This window comes from Papio anubis, chromosome 1, assembly GCF_008728515.1.
Source record: "Papio anubis isolate 15944 chromosome 1, Panubis1.0, whole genome shotgun sequence".
NCBI classification, from domain to species: domain Eukaryota; kingdom Metazoa; phylum Chordata; class Mammalia; order Primates; family Cercopithecidae; genus Papio; species Papio anubis.
In genome coordinates this window covers 3,692,057-3,713,731 of record NC_044976.1, presented here as the reverse complement: position 1 = coordinate 3,713,731, position 21,675 = coordinate 3,692,057, and the positions used below count along the sequence as shown (strand labels likewise).

The window sequence follows — 21,675 nt, the reverse complement described above, 5'->3', positions numbered from 1 at the left end:
ATTAATTGCTATTTATTTAGGCACAATAAGTACCCCAGCAAATCTGAGAGATGTTTCTGGCTATTCTGCACCCGATGCTCATGTCCAGGCATTAATTGCAAGATTCAGGGGATACTTAGAATCCCAACGCTTTCATCCTAGTGAGTGATAAACGGTCTGTCCTGCAAGCGGCAACGGAATCTTATAAGCATTTATCAAGGACTAACGAGGCTGTGTGCATAGCCCTCCTGGTCTGCAGCTACTGAGGAAGCCACCAGGAGTGGGCTGTGGCTTCGTGTCGGCAGATTCCGAGGCTGAGTGCAGCTGCCTTCAGTAAGTCTCACAGGGTCTTCTGAACTCTGCGGACGACCTACCTGACCTGAGAGCCACAGGGAGGGGTCAGCTCTTTAGACGCAGAGATGTTTCCTTGTGTAAATGCCGGTGGTCCCGAAACAGCTCCTCAGGCACAGCTGGGAAGCGGGGTCCACCTGGGGCCCATCTGGGAGCACCCGTATCTCTTGCCTTTGCCTGGGGCTGCAGCACAGGGATAGCCCACCAACAGTGTTTCTGGGGGGCCTTCAGTGCCCCATGCTGCTGGAAGGGGAGGACCAGGCTGATGAGACACGAAGGTTTTCTGGGACAGATGAGTAAATAAAACACCTTTTTTCTGTGCTATTTTATCTTTTTTTTTTTTTTTGAAAATTCAGCGCTGCAGCTTCCTGTTCTAATGGAAAAGAAGGATCCCTGGGCTCAGGCCTTTGGAGTGGGCGGGGAAGTCCCGGAGCCAGGCAGCCAGCGGGTGATCCAGCCCCACCACTTACAACCTGACTGACCTCGGCCAAGTCATTTAACCGCCCCCTGCCTCAGTTTCCCCACTTGTAAACGAGATTGCTGGGAGGACTGAGCAAGTAAAAAGTGTTCCACGAGCTGCCGTGCAAGTATCTATATTAGGGAGCTGTCCGCTCGAGTTGACCTCTCCAGTTCTGTGGGCCTGTGGCTCTTGGCGAAAGGGACTGAGGGTCTTTGACCCTAAGGCCCTGCATCTCCCAGGTCAATGAATTACACATTAACAAATTTTAAAAATCATAACAGAGATGCTGGCAACCACCAGGACCCAGTCCCTACACAGGCCTTACCAGGCGGGTCAAGGACTACACGGCTAGCAAGCCGGCTTGCTGTGGCTAGCTTGGTTGGCACTCCAAAGGGGGTTCCCTTCATGAGGGGAGCTGCGGTGAGGCAGACAAAGGCACTGGCTTCTGACGGATGCTCTAGGCTGCACATCCCCCCATTGAATGGTGAGGACAACCTGCCTCTTACCTGCCGCAGCAGAGGCCCTTGCAGGGCAGCTCGGTTCCCATTCTAATCTAATTACATTTCTTTGCCAGTTGGCAGATCATGTTGGCTTCAGGATAAGGGGTGAGGGCCGGAGATTTGATTTGGAGCAAACACGCGGTCCATTAGTGCCAGGATGAGGAACTGACCGAGTCACTCCCCTCTCTGACTACAGCCGGTTCCCCGGCCACAGCTAGGTGCGGCCGGCTGAGTCCTCCAGACCTTCCCTGTCCCCGGGCCCCTGAGGACGTTGTCCATTCAGTCCTCCATATCAGAAGGTGGGCAAAAAGTAAGAAAAAGCTATTTTCAAATATTGGTATTTCATCCTAGAAACAGGATGGGATCATGGAAGGGATCAGAGGTCACCTTTGGAAGGAAGCAAGATGAGGATGCAGAGAAAGCCCAGCATCGAAAAGAACCATGAAAACCACACGAAAACCTCAGGTCGCACCCATGGGCCGTGCTTATAGAATGCATGGGATGTGGGGCCATGAGAGCGAAATGCTGTCTCCCCTCAGCAGCCCGAGTGCTCCGAAGACTCAGCACAGAAGGAGGCAATTTAACGTTAGCATTCAAGTTAATATCACTGAAAGCAAACCAAATGTTCCCATCCAGCAGAGCGTGGAAAATTCATCCTGTTTTGGTGCCGGTTCCTGGCTTCAAATTAGTAGATGTCTCAACTCTTCCCTTTCTTTCTTTATCATTTTCTTTCTTATCTTTTATTTTTATATTTCAAAATTGTATTTTAATTCTGCCTTGCGCCCTCCCCCAATGTAAAGACATGTGACGGGGGCGCGATTCCTGCCTCCCTAGCCGCTGCCCTAATCTCTTCCTGTTGCGGGAAAAGAGAGCTATAATTGTCGCTTGTTTCGGGGAATGACTTTCCCTGCCATGTAGGCCACGCGCGTCGTGGCCTTCCTGAGGGAAGGAGTGGCACTGGTAAGAATAGTGAGGACGTGGAATCAGGGTGTGTGAGCGTCTGTTACTCTCCTCCCCCGGGATGGGGAAGGCACTTCTACCAAATCCAACATCAAGATCAAAAGGCCAGGTCCCCGGCTCATGTTCAGAGAAGTGATGCCATTGGAAATCCACCCACCATGTCTAAAATGGTTCCCAATTATCCCAAAGAGTACAGGGGAGGGCAGTGGGGTGGGGGAGGAAAGGGAATGAAAACAGGAATGTCCAAAGAGAGGTACCTACCATGAAATAGACACATGGCGTCTGCCCTGCCCCCAGGAGGTAAAAAAGACTTCGGCCAGTCAGCAGGAGATTTCAAACCATTTCTCAGACACGAAGGCCACAGGAATGAGATGCCGATCAGAAGAGGAGGGTCTGCGGTGAACAGAAAAATGGGCTTTGGTACTTGACACATGACAGGCAAGCCGGGGCAGGCCTGCGGTGGAGACTGACTGGCTTCTTGAGAAAGGAAGCACTAATGTGGACTCCTGGCCTTGCCAGGAAGGGACCCCTGCCATTCCCTGTGGCTGGGAGAAGTCCTCACACACGAATGCTCTCTACCCTGGGAGGCTTTGGAGGACACAGACCGAGGGATCTGGGCACACGAGCACTTTGCTGTGCAGGCTGTGCCGTCTCCAGATTTTCGTTTTTGAATTTGCAGGATTAGCCCAGAGCCTGGAGTCTCTGCCTCTGATGGCAGATTTGACCCACTTTATTGCACATGACAGAAAGGATGGAACCTGGCTCCCAAAATGTCTCCCTCATATTTTGTCACCTTTGAGACTAAGCTATTATTTCCCAAGGCCCGTGAAACTCAACAGAGCATGACCTTGGGCCAAAAGGCAAGAACTCGTTCCATCCGATGCTTCCATGCCAGGGCCTGAGAGCACCAGCTATGCCAACTCCGCTCTTGGACATCCCCCCACCCCACCTCCCTGCACAACACAAGCACAGAAGGTGGGAAAAGTGAAGCACCAGAGGCCAGCCCACGGCCCTCTGCCCTCTACCCACACAGCCCAAGCAGTCGCTGGCCCAGATTCATATCCAAGCCAACATCCACATATTCAGTGAAATGGTTTGGAAATCTGTTAGCCAGTTATTTGTGAACTCAGCCTTCTGGAAGGCTGGAATGGCACCCATGAGCTCCCCAAATGTCTAAGTGTAAAACCACTGAGGTTTAGAACAACAGTTCTGAGGTTCTGAGTGCCACCGTCCTCCCCTGCAAGGAAAGGGAACGTCTAAGACAGAGAATATCACAGATGGCAGAATGCAACGTGGACATGCAAGAAGAGGCGTGGCCAGAAGGTATTTCAGGAACATCTGCTCATTCTAGCCAACAGGACAAAGACACATTAACCATGGATGTGACAGCCCCAGCAGCCCTCGCTCTCCAAAGGCCCCTGAACAAATCAGCAAATAGAACGAAAGGGAGCATGCAGCCAGCCCCTTCTAAAACAACTCGAGTCCAGTCACCTCGCCCTGGGCTCCAGGGGAGCCCTTTCTGGGGGCCTGGGGCAGTGTTACCCTAGGTGCTAATTCTGTTGCTCATGGTGGACCCTTCGAGGCAGCCTCCCAGCCTCCTCCTTTCTTCAAGTTGTTGGAGATTGTTTTATTTTAATTTACAAAACGATGCATAAATGTATGCTCACTTAAAGGAAAGCTTATTGATATTTTAATTTAATTCTGGACAAACCTTTGAAAGCTGACTCAAGGGTTTCTTAAACATTCTCACGGGTGGTTGTGGGGTATATTTTCTTTGAGGGATTACACATGAATAATAAAAAAGGAGAAGCATTTAGTAACACACGTCCGGTCCGGCAGTCTGGTCGGTATCTGACGGTTTTGCTAAATTTGCCGCTGCCGTTTTATTGACAGGGCTCAGAGACACTGACTCTGGTAGGAGGCTGTTGTCATCTGTTGATATTTAGGAGGCCGATCACCACCACGGGGCTGGCCTTTGAGCTCTGGGGCATGAAGGATGACAGCTCAGAGCGAGAGCTGGGAGACTACGCATTTCCCGCCACTGCCCACGGCCAGGGGTCTGGAAGGAAATTCCAGCCACTGTGTTCTCTGGGAGCAGCTGAACGCCTGTTTGCTGTCAACCCTGCCTCTCTCGTTTTGCCAAATTAGCAGTCCGCCTTGGCTCAGGCCCTCAAAACCACCTCAGGGAAGACCTAAACCGACCAACAGCTCTCAGCTCAGCCACCAAGAGCTTCTCGGCTGCAGGGTCTAGCAGAGCCCAAGCTTACCGGTTTCCATTAAAGGTGGATTTGTACTCCCCCGTCGTCGAGTGCAGCGTCTCGTCGGTGTACACGGGCACAGACGCCCTGACGCACTCGTGTGAACACTGCAGGGTCTCGTTATAGGCCGTGAATATGTCCAGGCTGCTGGGCACCCGGGCCGAGGTGAAGTCCGTCAGGTTCTGGCAGCTCTCTTCCTGCTGGTTGGTCTTCCGCTGGTGGCTGTTCCGACGAGTGTTCCCGCTTTGGGCACAGCTGGAAGAGAAAGAGGTTGGGGTGGGGGGACGGGCAGAGGCCAGAAACCCACAAGCACAACTGCAGACTTCCACTGTGGGTCTTTTGCTTGCAGGCATGAGCTACGCATCATTTATATTAAACGGTAATTCCCAGCCTCTTCAGAAAGATCAACCACAATCAAGCAATCAACTCTTTTTTTAAAAAAAAAAATGAAATTTGAATTTTAAATATGGCTATTACAGCAGGGAGGATGAGGGGTAAGTGGTGAGCCATGTGATCGCAGAGCTAGGGACCTGCTTAACTAAAGAGCATCAGCCAGACCATGGTGCTGACTCAGTGTCCCCATGAACGCCTCAACGGGATTAAAGCCGTGGTGGGTCCTTCCTGCCAGAGGGGCCTAGAGCGTGTGGGAACCTTTGGGCACAGGTTGGGGTGGTCCATTCCTTCATCTCAGAATGGACAGTGGACCCGTCTTTGGGGAAAGCTGGTGCATGAGAAAGCCCCTGTCCTCAACCCCACCCAGGGGCACGTACACAAGCTGGAAATGACGAGCTGGCTTGTCCTTCATCCCTGATCAAGTCTGCGGAGGGAAGTGTCCTGCACGCCCTGCCTGTTATGGTCTAGTTCCTGTGAACCACAGGGGCTTCCAGAGGCCACTTAGAGTGACCATGGGACTTCCACCCCTGACTCTCCAGGGATTTGAGAAAGCAAGAATCGGGGCCGCTGGATCCGCTTCTATGATGAGAGCACAGGACGGACAAGGGGACTGGCTGGGAGGCCCCTCCCCTGCTGGATGGGGAGCCCACATTGGGGACCATTTCCCCTGCCCACCCCTTCCCCTTCATGCTCAGGGCCTGTGCACAGGGAGGGGCTACGCAAAGGCAACGGGCAGGGGGGATGGGCCTGTCTCCTAAGTCTTGGTTATTTCCTGCGTTGGTTTTCCCAATGAAAGGAATCCCGATTCAAGGAGTAGAAGCCCCCTACCCCATAAACCAAGGTCATAAGGTGAATGCCAAACCCAGGGGCAGCCCCCCCCAGAAAAGTCTTCCTCAGAGGGAGGTCAGGTTCACCGAACTTGCTCATCCAGCCTCCCGGGCTGTTCTCCCAAAGGGCTCTTTGAAGGTCTGCTATAAGCTCGAGTGTGGGAAAAGCAAGATGAAGGCTTGTCATCAACCTGTCACAGAACAGGCTACAAAGTCCCCTGTCTCTGGGGAGATGAAGCCCTTCACTGAGATGGCCAGTGGGATTTGTCCTTCCATACGCCCACACAGTCCAGGGGTCCAAAGCCCCTCCTCTGGCCAGCCCCTGCCTAAGAAGCCCCGCTGTGAGCTCCGTGTTATTCTCTCATCGCCTGTCTCCAGAAAACGCCCGGGGTCCCAGTTTGCTACCTATCAGGAGGTGGCTTTGAGCCCTCGCTAGCCGAGTGGGAGGTCTGTTGTGGGCTGTGCTACCTCCCACCCTCCCGTGGCCTGCCAAGGGGTCCCACCTCCTCTGATCCCAGAGCCTGGCTTTTTCTCTCTCACTTTCTTGTGTTCCCCTGTGATTCTGAGGCTCTGATGCAGTTTCCACCATCAGCCCTGTCTGATTCATATGGCTGTATGCAGGCAGCAATGGGGCCATTTGGGTCTGTTCTTCTATGAGGGAGTTTTAAGCCTGGATGCCGAAAGGAGACACAGTTGCTGGAGGAGTGGCTGCAGGCAGGTGAGGTCCCCAAGGCGCTTTTGAGCAGCAGGGTCTCCCAGCAGTCCCCTGATTTCTCAGGGGCTTATCAGGTGTGTACACCCAGCAAGGCCAGCCTCAAAGTAGGCCAATTTCCAGGAGGAAATAGGCAAAGGCAGGCTGCCTGGAGCAAAGCGGTAACCTAGTTCAGCACACAGAGTGGCTTTGAGAGGAACGAAGAATACAAACAGGGCTGGTTCAGCAACCGGCCGCCAAGCCTGAGTGAGGGATGTGGGATCCCGCTGGGTGCTGGCAGAAGGGCCCCATCCCTACCTTTCCAGGGAAGGGGCAGAGGAGACAAGAAATAGGGACTGTGTGCTGGGTGGACAACATCCCAACGGACACTGGCATCGAGAAAAAGAATCTGGAACCCGGGACCACACACACCCTGAGAAGCTTTGTCATGAAGGCTGGGCTCGCTGGCCTTCTGCAGGGAAACCAGGATAGGGGCCGGGCCAAAGGGCAGCGCTGGACGGCGAGCAGCCTGTGGCAGCTAAACTGCCCGGGCAGAAGCCAGTAGAACAGGTTGGCTTTGAAAAGCGGGGGCCTTTCTGTGTTCACCACCCGGGGACCCCTGCAGTCCCCCATTTCTGGGCCAGAAGGGCCCAAGGAGCCTTACCAATTTTTTAAGACAAGAGTTGTGATGAGAGCAGCTATGACCATGATGAGGGAGACGGTGATGGTGATGATCTGATGGACAGCCAGACCTGGAAAGAAGGAAAGAGGGAAGAGGGCACCCGTGAAACCAGGTTCAGGAGGCGAGGGAGGGCCGGGAAAGGTGAAGGCACATCCCCCCAACCCAGCTGGGGATGCCAGGTCCCATCCACAGCGGGGAACTCGGGGCAGCATGACAGGTGCTCAGTTCTCTCCTCCTGGACTGCAGGCCCTGGGCATGAGGCTGCTCTCACCTGGGGTCCAGGAAGGGGGAGCTCCAGCTCTGGGCTCTCTCCTTCCACCACCTTCTCAGTCTCCAAGCCGTGACTTGGATCATGGGCAGCTGTGTTCTTTCCTGCACCTGCCAAACCCTTCACCTACCTCGTCTACCCGGCGGCAGGTCAGTTCTGGGTGAGATATTCCCCGTGACCCCTTTCTCCCCTCACGCCCTGGGCCAGTTCTGCTCTTCTATTCTGGAACTGTGAGCCCCAGGGCTGCTGGCCTATGAGTGGGAGCGGGGTTTGCCTGACCCAGGGGGAGCCAGGATGGGCCAGCACATATTGGGGAGGTAAAAAGAAGAGCACATGGGGCGACACCCTCACAGACATGGGTCACTGGGTGGCATCTTCCTCTTTCCAGAGTCCTCGCTAAGAAGTTCACTACTTCATGAGGTTCCAGGAATGAAAGTATCAGGCCAAGGGTGGATGCTTCCCACAGCCCCAAAGGAGAATCTATGGTCTAGCCTTGTTGCCCTGGCCCCAATCCCTGAATGGGGAGGTGAGAGGCACTGGAATCGGCAGGACAGGGACCAGCCACTTCAGAAGTGGGGCAGGTAGAGCTCTGGCCAAGAGCTGTTTACTGACACCCACAGGCACGATGGCAGAAAGCAGGGATTCTCTCCCGTCCCCCACCTCTGTCCCAAAACCTTCTGCAACATTTGCCACTAACCACAGACCCAGGACTGGGGAGACGGGAAGGCAGGTCTGCAACAGCTCCTGCCTCTGGTCCCTACCCCAGACCACCTTCTTTTCTGACTGCACATCTGTCACATACTTCCTGGGACATATAGGATGCTGGGGACATTACTAGCCAGCCAGGGCTACTCCGAAGGTCCACTTCAGCACCTGAGAAGCTGGAAGATCAAGGCAGTGAGGGAGTCCGCCAAGACCCCAGGTGGCAGCACCTCCTCCAACTCATCTCCCCGTGTCCTTCCGCCTGAGATCCAAGCAACGGTCCTGTCTCCACCTGGGGTTCCGTCTTGGTGTCTGCTTTGCAGAGACCTGCCCCTCACACCTGACCAACCTCTTGGGCTGCTGGGGTGAGAACACTGCATGTGCGTGTTTCAGCATGGTGGGTTTCAGTGTCAAGATTTTTCTGGCGGCCTCCCAAGGACAGTCTCTTAAACAGATGTTACCTCTCTGCTGGATATGATCCTCATGGGGGAAATTATTCATAAATGATTACACACTGGCACAGCCAGAAAACAAGCTTTGTCTTCCTGTTTCCCCCTCTCTGGAGGTAATTGTTGTTTTTCACGAGGGATTCCCCTCCAGGACCCACAGAATAACAACACCTGGCAAACAGTGGAGCAGACACATGAGTGTGGCGGGTCTCTCCCAAGCCCTCTTCTATCCATTGATTCAGGAACTGTTTGTTTTGCACCTATTGTGTGCTTGCCGCACTAGTAACGCTCACCCATAGGCAACAGCTGCTCTGATGCCCCCTGAATAAAGGTGCTGCAGTCACTGCAGTTCCGGCCAATGACCTCCCATAAACCTGTGCCCCAGCTGTGGCACCTGCTTTAAACCTCCAGGCAAGTCCCTTCTCTGGGACTGTCAAGTTGGTTTGCTAATGAGTTGAAAGCTAAGTTATGCCACAGGGACCACCCCTAATCCCACCAACAGTGGAGTGTCTACTAGCTCTGGTAATCCCTATGTGCCAAGTTTCATGAGACCCAACTCAGACCTCGTGTGCAGAGGAAGGACTGAAAAAGATGGACAGCTGCGGAGGGTAGGTTGCCTGTGCAATCTCCTCTTGCTCTCTACCCACACACTCCCTCTGGCCCAGTCAAGAGAAAGCCATGCTGTCACGAAGCGTATGTGCTCATCCTGTGTCTGTGCTTCTTGTGATGAGAAGGAGGTTGCTGCTGCTGCTGCTGCTGGCGATGGTGATGGTGGTGATGATGGTAATGATAATCATGGTGATGGTGATGATGATGGTGATAATGATGGTGATGATAATAGTGATGGTGATGGTGGTGTGGTGATGATGGTAATGATAATGATAGTGATGGTGATAATGGTGATGGTGGTGGTGATGGTGATGATGGTAATAATGATGGGAATGGTGATGATGGTGATGATAATGATGGTGATGATGATAACAGTGATGGCAATGAAGATGGTGGTGATAGTGATAATGATAGTGATGGTAATGATGATGGTGGTGATGTGGTGATGGTAATGATGATGGTGGTGATGTGATGATGGTAATAATGGTGATGGTGATAATGATGATAGTGATGGTAATGATGATGATGGTAATAATGACAGTGATAGTGATAGTGATGTGATGATGGTAATGATAATGATGGTGATGCTGCTGACAATGATAGTGATATGATAATGGTGATGGTGATGATAGTGAAGGTGATGCTGATGATAATGTGATCTTAGCTTCATGATGTATCATTAAACTTGTAACTAAGAGGTAAAAAATTAGAAACCAAGTTAACAGAAAGAAGGATAATGATCTACTTCTGATATTGGCCTCGCCCTGGAGGCCCTTCTCCTGCCTTTTGTGTAAATTTTCTTCATAGATTTCCCACATTAAAACATGAAGGGTGCATTTTGGGCTAATCACCAGCTAAGAGGGTCTGGGCAGACACACACCCACAATACAATAGCTATGCTTTCTACAGGACCCCTAGATGCACCTAGCTAAGCCTTCACACCTGGTATCGATTTAACCCATCTCCACCCTGCATTTTTTTGTACCTGTCTGACAAACTGGGTGCCTGATGCTAAAGAAGAAAAATGACTTTCCCTGGTCAGCAAGCAGAGCCTGGACAAAGGTAATTCTCTGCTGTAGCGTCCCCAAGAAAACCAAACATCTAAATCAAAATCCCACACACCTGTGGCCACATTCTGTTGTTAAATAAGTTCAAGATCAACAGTTTACCGCCCCTGCACAGACTTTCCTTGCAAAGTAAACAGCCGTGTGCTTCAAAACCTGGAGCGTGGGTTTTAATGGGTTCCCAGGCTCCTGCTTAGGAAGTTACAACTATGAGAATAAACTACAGACCCTCATGATGGTTGGACAAAGACTGGGACTTCTGACATGTGGTCCCAATAATATTTCTAGGAAGCAGGCTGAAATATGGAAAATTCAGAAGGGCTCTTTATTATTTCCTCTCTTTGGAAGGCTGCTCACTTAGAAGAAAGCAAAATAACACAGGAGAAGTCATGCATGTGGTGTTTATAGCATGTGCCCCATTATTTAGTCTCCCCAAGAGCTAGGAGTAGTTTCCTCCATGTGGAAATCTTCATGTGGATCCCAGGTAGACAAACCTTTTCTTAAAGGACCAGACAGTAAATATTTTAGGCTTTACAGACAGTATGGCCTCAGTCACAACTACTCAACTCTGACATTGTAGCAAAAACAAAAGCAGCCACAGACAATGGGCAAAGAAGCAAATGGTGCTGTTTTCCAATAAAACCTGATTTACAAAAACAGGCAGTGGCCATGTTTGGCCCATGGACCACAGTTTACAGATACATGATTTAAGTGAGTAGCTCAAGGTGGCTCTGCTTATAGATTAAATACAAGCATATTCCTATTTTGGATGATTGGTTAATGCTTGGAATCAAACTGCAATTTTTTAGTTTGAAGGACTAGAACAATCCCCCTCCACCATCAAAGCTTTGCTGTGTGCCAGTCTCTTCACTGGTCACTGTTCAGCTGGTTTCAGAGAGACCCACAGCCTCTAGTTTATGGCTGGCTCTTAACACCCAGCAGCAGTGGCTGCACCCTGCTGGGTTTGTCCATACGAAGCCACTTGATGATAAATCACTTTGCATGAGGGTTTCCCTTGAGAAGTCAATTACACAGGATTTTTGATTTTGGGAAATCAAAACTCAGAAATTTACCAATTGATTCCTTCAATGGCTCTTAGAAATATTTCAGCCACGTCTATCTCAATATTCTCCATGTCAAAAAGAAATAGCATCTTGCCAAACACAAGAAAGTTCAGATTATGGAATCATTGTGTGGAGAGGGACCATCTCTTATTGGTCTGTGGAAAGGACTTTTCCCACACTATGCAAATGGCACCATTCTCAGGAGGCTTCGACTTTTCTCCGTCTTCACGCATGTCTCTCCTTCTTCACTCATGTCTCGCTCAATACTCTCACCTTAAATAACATTCCCTCTGGTCAAGTTTCTGGTGGCTATTAGCTACCTCGGGCAGGAACACCTGTCCCATAAACCCTGCTGCCCCTGAGCAATCCTGGAAAGGTTTCCATGTCAGCTGTCCAGGGGCTATGACTGGATTGACAATGATGTCATCTAAAGGGAGCACACACTCTATGCCCTCAAGGAAGGAACACACAAGCAAACTTTTCCCTCTCCACTTCCAAGGTCAACACTGAATCCCATCTTCAAACTCCTTGCAATTCAGACCTGGTCCCAGAGCTCAGAAGCATGCTGTGTAGGAATTCTTGCTTCCCTTTCGTGACAGGTGTTATTGTTCCTGCTAATGTGGGGGCTTTTTCTGCTTCTGGTAATTGCCACTGTATACTAATGCGTGAGGAATCAGCTGCCACCCAGATAATGAAAAATTATCTCCAGAATAATGGATGGGGACAGATGGATTACCAAGCTCTGCATCAATCAATAGGGCTTTTATGGTTATATTTGTGGTGGTTTGTAATACGATCAGGCCCTGAAGATTGATGTGGAAGTTTGTAATCCATCTCTGGTCTGAACAAGGTCTTATTAAATGAAGCTGAATCAAATACAGGCCATTGTCCATGGCAAAAACAAACCCACCAAGGGCTTTCTTTCTAGGACAGGAGGCACGTTTGGCTGGTACACTTGGATGAGGGCAGGAGTGATGGTCCTGGAATTGGCCAAGGCAAACAGATTGCTGTGCGTATCATAGCTGATTTCACAACACAGGAGTCTGCAGCGTCTGAATTATGCAAACAAAGAGCCATGGCCACGGGACACAAAAATGTCTGTCATGCAACAAGGGTAAGTATGACGGGTGACAGGTGATATTGGGACCTAAAGTGCCAATTCCATCCCAAAAAAGCCATTCCTTTTCCACAGAGACCTGCAAAATGTCCATTTCACTGCAGTCTTTGAAAAAGAGTCTCTGAGAACACGTTGGCCTGACTAGGGAGAAGCTCACAGTACCCAATGGTGGACAGATGAGAGGCAGCTTGACTTGCTAGAGTTGGAGGAACCTCAGCCATTAGGCTTAGTCTGAGTCAGTTGCTCACCTCCTGGGAACAGGCCACTAAGAAAAAAATGCATCTTCCAAAACTGGGATGCTCACAGCAGAACAAGGCCACCAGCTTTTATGGCAGGGACACAAAGGAGTGTGCTGTTTTCTGAGTGACCCTGCAGAGTCTTCCAAGGGGTGAACGTATTCGTCAGGGTTCTCCAGAGAAACAAAACCAATAAAATATAGAGAGATCTATAAGAAGAGGTTTATCATGGGATTGGCTCATGTGATTATGAAGGCTAAGAAATCTTCTGTCTGCCAGCTGGAGAACCAGGAAAATTGGTGGTGTCACTCAGTCCAAGGCCAAAGGCAGGAGAGGATGGATGACCCAGCTCCATCTACACCACAGGGGGTTTGGGTCAGTGGGCAGGGACACTGGTGGAAGTACCAGAGTCTAAAGGCCCAAGAACCAGGAACTCTGATGTCCAAGTCCAAGGGCAGGAGAAGACAGATGTCCCAGCTCAGATCTCTCTCTCTCTCTATATATATATACACACACACACATATATATATATAGCTATGAGAATAAACTGCAGACCCTATGGTCATGACAGTTAGACAAGGACTGTGTGTTTTGACATGTAGTCCCAACAATATTTGTAGGAAACAGGCTGAAATATGGAAAATCCACAAGGGGTCCTCATTATTCCCTCTCTTTGGAAGGCGTTGGGGGAGGGAGAGAAGGAGAGGGAGAAAGCGGGGGAGAAAGAGGGAGGGAGGGGGAGGCGGGAGGAGAGGGAGAGAAGGGGGAGAGAGAGAGGGAGGGGGAGAGGGAGAAAGGCGGCGAGAGAGATGAGGGAGAGAGGGAGGAAGAGAGAGACAGAAGGAGAGGGAGAAAGAGGGGTAGAGAAGGAGGGACAGGAGAGAGGGAGAGAAGAGAATTTGCCCTTTCTTCGTCTTTTTGGTTCTATCTGGGCCCTCAACAGATGGGATGCTGCCCACCCACGTGGCTGAATGGGGGTCTTCCATACTCAGTCCACTAATTCACGTGCCAATCTCTTCCACAAACACCTTCACAGACACCCCCGGAAACCATGCTTTATCAGCGCCCTGGGCATTCCTCAGCTCAGTCAGGTTGATGCATAAAATTCACCATCACAGCGGGTGATGGCCTGGCTCAGGGAAGTGCTTCAAGACGACACTACGTGGAGATAAAGTCTCTCCTCATCGGAAGTCCTTCCAGCTTGGGACAGGATCACACGCTACAGAAACAGAACTCCCGTAAGGAAATACCTTGCTGACATCTCACAGGCCTCGGCTTGGACACAACAACACAGTGAAGGGCAGGCCCCAGGGAATCGCCCCAAAGGGCCTAGGCAGGTGGAGCAGTGGTCCTTAGCCGGGGACATCTGGAATGTCTGGAGATACTTTGGGTTGTCATAGCTGTGGGTGGGGAGTGGTTCTACATCTAATGGGTAAGGGCCAAAGATGATGGTAGATGTCCTCCGAGGCACAAGACAAGCCCACAGGACAGATATCACTGCAGCTGAATCCTTGGGTTGGAGGGTTACTGACCCTCAGTGTGCCTCATAGGGTGAGGTGTGAGTCCATCCCCGGTTGCTTCCTCTTAACACCCCTTCTCCCTCCAATGCTTTCCTTATCAATAACAAAGCCAGGCAGGGAGAGAGGTCGTAGGGCTGACATCTTGGAGCCACCGTAGAGCCACCCCAAGTTTCTTGGTAGAGGGTGCTAAGCCTTGTGCCAAATAGTGCGTTCGCAGCTCACTACAGCACCGTGAGGTGAGTACAAATATGTTCCCCAAGTCCAGAAGGAGGGTAAGGGATTTTCCCAAGGTTGCACGGTGCCATTTGGGGTCCCCACAATCACCCTCAGGCTTAATAATTCAGTGGGAGACTCACAGAACTCAGAAAGCCATTATATTTTTGGTTATAGTTTATCACAGCAGAAGGAAGAGCACCAGGAAGAGAAGCATAGGACAGAGTCCAAGGGAGACCAGGCACGAGCTTCTGGATGTCACCTTGCAGTGGAGAAATGTGGACAGCACTGTCTCATCCCAGCAATGATGTGTGACAACACTCATGAAATATCAGAGAAGCTCCCTTGGGCCTTGATGCTCAGTGTTTGTGCTGGGCTCTGCCACAGGTGACCCTTGGCATGGGTGACCCCAGTCTCCAGCCCCTCTGAAGCTAATACCACAACACCCCACGACCCCAGTTCTCACCATAAGTTGTACCGTTGTATTATCTGGCCAGGCCCAAGGCCCCCAGGCAAAAAAGACACGCTTCTCAGGCAGGACATTCCAAGGGCTTAGGAATTGGGGGCAAGGACATTTGGGCAAAATTAACCCTGTACTGCACACACAGCTAAGACATGGCAGACATGGAATTCAACAGGCTTGCTCCAGGCTTCAGCCCCTCACTGCTGTCCGGCACAGCCTTTTGGAGGGTTGTAGGAAGCATAGTTGCATTATGTTAGGCATAACTATGACCTTGTTATTGTCTTTATTTGAAGATTATGTATAATTTCAGGAGATGTGTATGGGTTCAAGTTGACAAGGGGTGGACTTGTGATGGTTAATATTGAGTGTCAACTTGATTTGATTGAAGGATGCAAAGTATTGTTTCTGATGGGTCTGTGAGGGTGTCACCAAAGGAGATTAACATTTGAGTCAGTGGACTGGGAGAGGCCGACCCATCCTCAATCTGGGTGGGCACAATCGAATCAGCTGCCAGCACGGCCAGAGTAAAAGCAGGCAGAATGTGAGAAGACCAGACGGGTTTAATCTTCTGGCCTCCAGCTTTCTCCCATGTTGGATGCTTCCTGCCCTCAAACATCAGACTCCAAGTTCTTCAGCTTTGGGACGCAGACTGGCTTCCCTGCTCCTCAGCTTGCAGATGGCCTATTGTGGGAATTGTGGGACCTCATCTTGTGAACGTGTGAGTCAATTCTCCTTAATAAACTCCCTTCATATATACATCAATCCTATTAGTTCTGTCCCTCTAGAGAACCCTGACCAATGCAGATTTTCGTTGTTCTCTGCACAGGGATGGTCAATGGCCATGGCATCACGGTCTAGAGAGACTTGGAGATCTTCCTAAGTATCTGTCTGGCTGTGGGCTCCAGAAGGGACCTGAAGTTGTACTCATGTCCCTTGACCCTAGGACCAGCTACCAATGTCACCCATGGGTTTCTTTGTGTTTGAAGACTGCTCTGAGCTTGAGAACACAGAGTGCTACAGAGGGGACTCAGAGAGGCCAGGGGACAAGTCTTGGCTAGAAAGACCCCATGCCACCCAGTTGCAAGCCTAAACCAAGGCATCAACCCACCTTCCCTTCTCAGGACCATTTTCTTGGCAAAAAATCAGCACTGCCCCTTTCAAACCTGGGATTTTCAGCAGGAACACCGGGAATGGGGTGAGGACGAGGTGGGTGGAGAGCTTGGGAAATGAATTCACTGGCAGTGAGGTTTACCCTCTGAGTTAAAAGGCTTTCCAAAGGCTCGGGCACCCTGGGGGGCTCAGTTAGGGTCAAGGGGGCACAGAGCCCTCACCTCTTGTTTGCAAGATCATGAACCACCCAACAGCAGCCTTTGGAGCCATGATCTCCATGCACATTTCACATGGAGACTGCACAACCTGTAAACCTCAAATACGTACAACTGGTCCTTTAGGAAAAGTTTGTGACTCCTGGCCTACAGGATCTCAAGAATCCCAGAGTGGGCACTTTGTGTGTGGCATGACTGGGGGGGGGGGCACAGATGGGCAGTCTCTGCTCACGCGCCCCCTCCATGGTGTGGCCACACGCCTTGGCGAAGGCCAAGCCTGCATATTCACCCTTTATGGCAAACAGAAATGCTTAGACACACTGCTGAATTGAATATAATGACTGAAATGGGTTACAGGCAGAAGGAAGCCAGGCCCTGTCCATCTGCTCCTTCTGACCTGCATTCAGAGAACACGGCCCAGCAGATGGGAGGGAATCAGAAGGCTGCATCGTGGCCGGGAAACGTGGCTCCCCAGCCGTGGACCCTGGACCATCCCAGGGGAGTCAGATCTGCTCCGTGACAGGCAGCAGCATCTTCTCCAGAGCAGAAAGTCCAGTGCTGGGGGAACTGGAAACCCCCTCAGAGACAGCATTCAGCGCCTCCAGGGCAGCTTCCAAAGCATGCGCACACACATGCATGAGCACACTCACATATACACACACATGTACATTCTCACACACACACAGACTCACACACGTTCACACACACATGTACACACACACACGCTCACATACATGCCCCCACACACACACCTACACAGACACACATGCTCAAACACACACTCACACACATGCTCACACACACTCACATATTCACACACACAGGCTCCCTCACACACAGAGACTCACACACATGGCCTGAATTTTTGGCTTGTGTAAGAACAGAAGCCACTGATACTCAACTTAGAGCTCAGTGGCCAACAGGGAAATGACCCGTTTCTTTCACTGAACTTCCACTGTCATTTGAGAAGTTCCATAAAGGATGGTGGCTCTGGAGGTCGGTGCTGGGGGAAAGGAAGTCAGCCTCGCTGCATGCTAAGGAGGGGTTCAGGGTTTGGGGAAGAGACACCCTATGACCAGGGAGGCTTTGAACCAGCCGAGGGGCCTTCTGCTGCCGAGATGCTCCATCCACAGCCAGAGCCTGGCGGGAGGGGCCAGGACCTTCGTGTTATTCCCTTCTGACAACTCCCAGCGCCACCGCATCCATTGTCCTCAGAGCCTACGATTAGCTTATAAAATAGTCAGTGCATCAAATCTCTAAGCAAATGGCGAGGCTCCCCCTCCACAAAGCCTGCCTGCACCTCGCTCTCGGAAGCAGGGTGCTGTGACCTCGCAGTTTCCATTCAGCAGACATGTACCTCGTGTAGGTGGGAGAAGCCTTCCATGGCTTCTTCAGGGGCCCCCACACAGAAGGTCCTCAAAGAACAGTGGCCTCACCCTGGTTATGGTCACTGCAGAGTCTATGCAGAGGCTTGAGTCAGCTCCCTGGAGCAGAAGAGATGGGGCTGGGCACATCCAATGCAGTCAGTGGTCCAGGGCAAACATTCTGCAAACTGGGACTAACATCAGCCCATCCAGCTTCGAGCAGCCCCAGAGGCCAGATTCTTCCAATATTTTTATTTTGAACTGTCTTTCAAAATATGCTCCCTGTCTCCCAGACACCTAATGAAATTTAACCGACTATAAGACATTTGCCTCCCTGTGTTTCAAGCTCTCACCATGGCCTTATTTTCACTGATGTTTCAACACTGACCCTGGTTCAGGACTGATGTGCCATTCAGCAGCCCCATCTAAGAGGAGCAGGTCCATGCACACCTTTTAGAGTCAACACACGAGAAGGAGGAGCAAGGGATTCTCAGACAGCAGCCGAGTACCACAGGGTGTGCCAAGCAGGCCAGAAAGAAGGCTCCTTACCTGCAGTGGCTGCAGACAGAAACAGTCACGGGGCCATGAACAATATAATGAACTTGACCAAGTATGGAGCTGGTTCAACCTGCATCCTGACCTGAGCTCTGGTGCTGACCCTCTTCAGAAGTACTCTGGAGTTTGCAGAGTGCACAGAAAGCCTGTAACCCAGCATCCAGCTCTGGGCAGGTGAGTGATCTGCTCTGTCCTAGGATCTTGGGTCGAGGGAAGAGCAGTGCCTGGGACTCAGCCCTGAGAAGCTGTCTTCAACTCCTCTGCACTCCGGCTGTCCTGGGAGCCATGCTGTCAATCAAGCAGCAGCCTGACACGTGCACCACGCTCTCCAGCACGGGTGGGGTGGGATCATGGCTCCATGGTGTGCCCATAGGACCTCCTGAGATGGTTGCGTTTTGTGTCCCCACCCAAATCTCATCTTGAATTGTAAGCCCCATAATCCCCACTTGTCAAGGGAAAGAACAAGTGGAGGTAATTGAATAATGGGGGTGGTTTCCCCCATGCTGTTCTCATGATAGTGAGTTCTCACGAGATCTTACGGTTTTATAAGGGGCTCTTCCCCTGCTTCACTCAGCACTTCTTCCTGCCACCCTGTGAAGAAGGTGCCTTGCTTCCTCTTCACTTTCTGCCATGATTGTAAGTTTCCTGAGGCCACCCCAGCCATGCAGAACTGTGAGTTGATGAAACCTCTTTTCTTTATAAATTACCCAGTCTCGGGTATTTCTTTATAGCAGTGTGAGAATGGACTAATGCACTTCCTATGCCAGCCCCTGATGTTTCTTTCTCATGCCCGTATAGGGTCTGACAGTCTCCCAAGGAGACATGATTTGGGAGTGACACACTATATTAGTCTGTTCTCACATTGCTAATAAAGACATACCTGAGACTGGGTAATTTATAAGGGAAACATGTCTAATTGACTCACAGTTACACATGGCTGGGGAGGCCTCAGGAAACTTACAATCAGGAAGGGGAGGCAAACATGTCCTTCTTCACATGGTGGCAGGAAAGACAAGTGCAGAGCAAAAGGGAGAAAACCTCTTAAAACCATCAGATCTCATGAGAATGAGAACTCACTCATTACCACAGAAACAGCATGAGGGTGATCACCTCTATGATTAAATTCTGCCTCCCACGGGTCCCTCCCACAACACGTAGGGATTACAGGAACTACAATTCAAGAGGAGATTTGGGTGGGGACACAGCCAAAGCATATCACACACCTTGCCTCTATGTATTATAGAAAAGCACTCTTCACTCATTCAACAGCTGCTTATTCAAGACCTACTGTGGGCAGGCACTGGGCTAGACCCAAAGGCAGTAGGGGAACAAAAGCAAGCAGTGTCCCCATCCGGAACAGACTACAATCCAGGGTAATGAGGACACCAAACAACCAATCACAAATACACATGCCAGTGCACCTGTGACAAGAGCTTCCGCTACCGGAGGTACCATGAGTGCCTGTAACAGACCCACTCCCCAGGTACCTGTGAAGTGTTTCCACGGTGGTCCCAAATCTTCACCCGCTCTGGCCATGCTCATGCCAGGATGCTTTGCGGTTGCCTCTGGGCTGGGCCAGTGTTGGGAGCAAGGCGGTGCATGAGACTGGCCATTTTGTCTGTTTGCCATCATGGTGAGAACATGCCCAGCCCAGTCCACGGGAGGCTGAGAGACCCATGGGCCACAGCTGACAGCCCTAGCCCCCAGCTGAAGCCAGCCCAGATCAGCCAACAGCTGGCCACCCCGGGGCATGTGAGTGAACCCCAGCAATACACTGGTAGCACTGCATGCCCCTGGGCCTGGCACTGTTTGTGGCATTTCAAGGCATAGCTCACTGACAGGGGAGGTGGAAAGGGGAGGGATCTGTGCTGAAGGCAAAGGAAAGGATCTGCTGAGAGAAGGACCAGAAGTGGGGTGGCCCCCACTGACACAGAGAATCAGATGTCTCCAGGAACCACATGAAATCCTCCCAGCCTCGCTCGGGCTCCCTTATCACCTCCCCAAACAATGACTCATGTGTAAGCCTCTGTGTCAGGCTCTCATCTAACTCCAGCGAACCCCAGGCTCTGCCACAGGCATGGGGGAAAAGGGCTGGGGAACAGGCAGGTGTGGCTTTGTGACAGAAATGAGGCTAGGGAGGGCTGGGGGCAGCCTGAGGTTCCACACTTGGAGTGGGCATTGCAGGCTCCCTACCCTCCCCAAAGACCCTTCTCAGCGTTCTGAGAAAACCCACAAGGGTTCTCTGCTCAAATCAGGGTGGGAATTCTGTGTAGGAAGCTTAGTTCCCTCCTGGAGATTCACGAAACTCAGGTTTGAGAGGCCTCCAAAAAACAAACCTTTTCAGGTTTGCTTAACCCAGCATCTCACAAGTTTGGCATCTGCACCCTTGTTGCACACAGCCTAAGCATCTGAACCCCAGCAAAACAAATCCTCCATGAACTCAGCAGGACGTAGGCTCAGAGAGAGGAGCGAGCCTCCCTGCCTTGGGTTCCACTCACAGCAGGCCCTCCAAATCCAGCCATCTCTGTTCTGCCCTAGACCCTCCATAAACATTTGTGAGATGGAGAGAAAGAGCTCAGCTCAGGAGACATTGACCCAGGAGAGCATTACTTGTTGCTGAATCTTGGTCCAGACAAGCCCCTGCTGAGGAGTTTGGGTCAGAAAAGGGCAGGCCACGCCATGAGACCACCACACACCTGGCCCAGGCATCCTGAGCACTGGTCCTGGGCTCCCAGCCAGGGACTCCAACGGTGCAGACACAGTCATTTCACTCCTTGAGCTGCTTTCGGCGGGGCCGAGCCCCTTACCTCCGTGGGCTTCTTCTCTTTTGGGGCCCGTGATGTGAAAAGGGACCACACTTCTATTTCTGTGCTGAGAGGTGCTTGCTCACTGATGCAGCTGCCAAACCCCACCAAACTCAGTGACAAAGATCCTCTGCCTGGCGAAACTCTCATCAGGCTCCTGTACCTTCTTCTAGGCTCGTCTGGGCACTTCCTTCTAAAGTCTATGCTTAGCAAAGAATCTGCTAAGTGAGTTTAGCCAAAACTCCCACCGTCCATATCTGATCACCCTCTATTTCTGATCTGAGTGTGTGTGTCATCCTTCACCCTTCCCCAAGTGACGTCTGATCACCCTGGCCTGCCTTCAGCAAGAACCCTGTTAGGTGGGTTTAGCCAGAATCCCCCTTACCCCTGATGTTTCCTCCTAGTCATTTTTAATCCACCAACCACCCCGCCCTGCCCCTTGGCTGCAAATTCCCATTTGCCCAGGCTTTGTTCAAAGTTGAGTCCAATCTCTCTCCCCCATCACAAAATCCCATTGTGTGGTCCCTGTACTTGCTGTGATGGCCCCAAGTAAACTTTTCCTTACTGCGCTCTAACAAGTGTCATTGAATAATTTTTCCTTTAACATCCAAGACATGCCTTCCAGCAAGGTCTGAGTCAAACCCCCAGCGTTAGACTGAGTCCATGGGCAGGCGCCACGGGTCGGGCAGTGGGGGAGGGGCAGCTTAATCTCCCTGGAGCAAGGTCGGAAGCTAGCAAACAGAGGCCCGTGGCCAGACAGGGTGCTCTGCCTACAAAACCCACTGGCAGTGTCAACAGAGCCAGCAGGAGGGAGATGGTTA

General features: G+C 51.3%; 1 protein-coding gene across 1 annotated transcript in view; it reads right to left on the bottom strand.

The window, feature by feature from the left end:
• AJAP1 (adherens junctions associated protein 1) overlaps positions 1-21,675 on the bottom strand; it is a 129,566-nt gene that overhangs the window by 6,378 nt on the left and 101,513 nt on the right. The window contains exons 3-5 of the mRNA XM_003891019.4: positions 7,084-7,171; positions 4,518-4,763; positions 2,512-2,643 (exon numbers count right to left, since the gene is read on the bottom strand). Of these exons, the coding sequence (XP_003891068.1) occupies positions 2,571-2,643; positions 4,518-4,763; positions 7,084-7,171 (407 nt within the window). The 3' untranslated portion in view covers positions 2,512-2,570. The remainder of the gene's footprint in view (positions 1-2,511; positions 2,644-4,517; positions 4,764-7,083; positions 7,172-21,675) is intronic.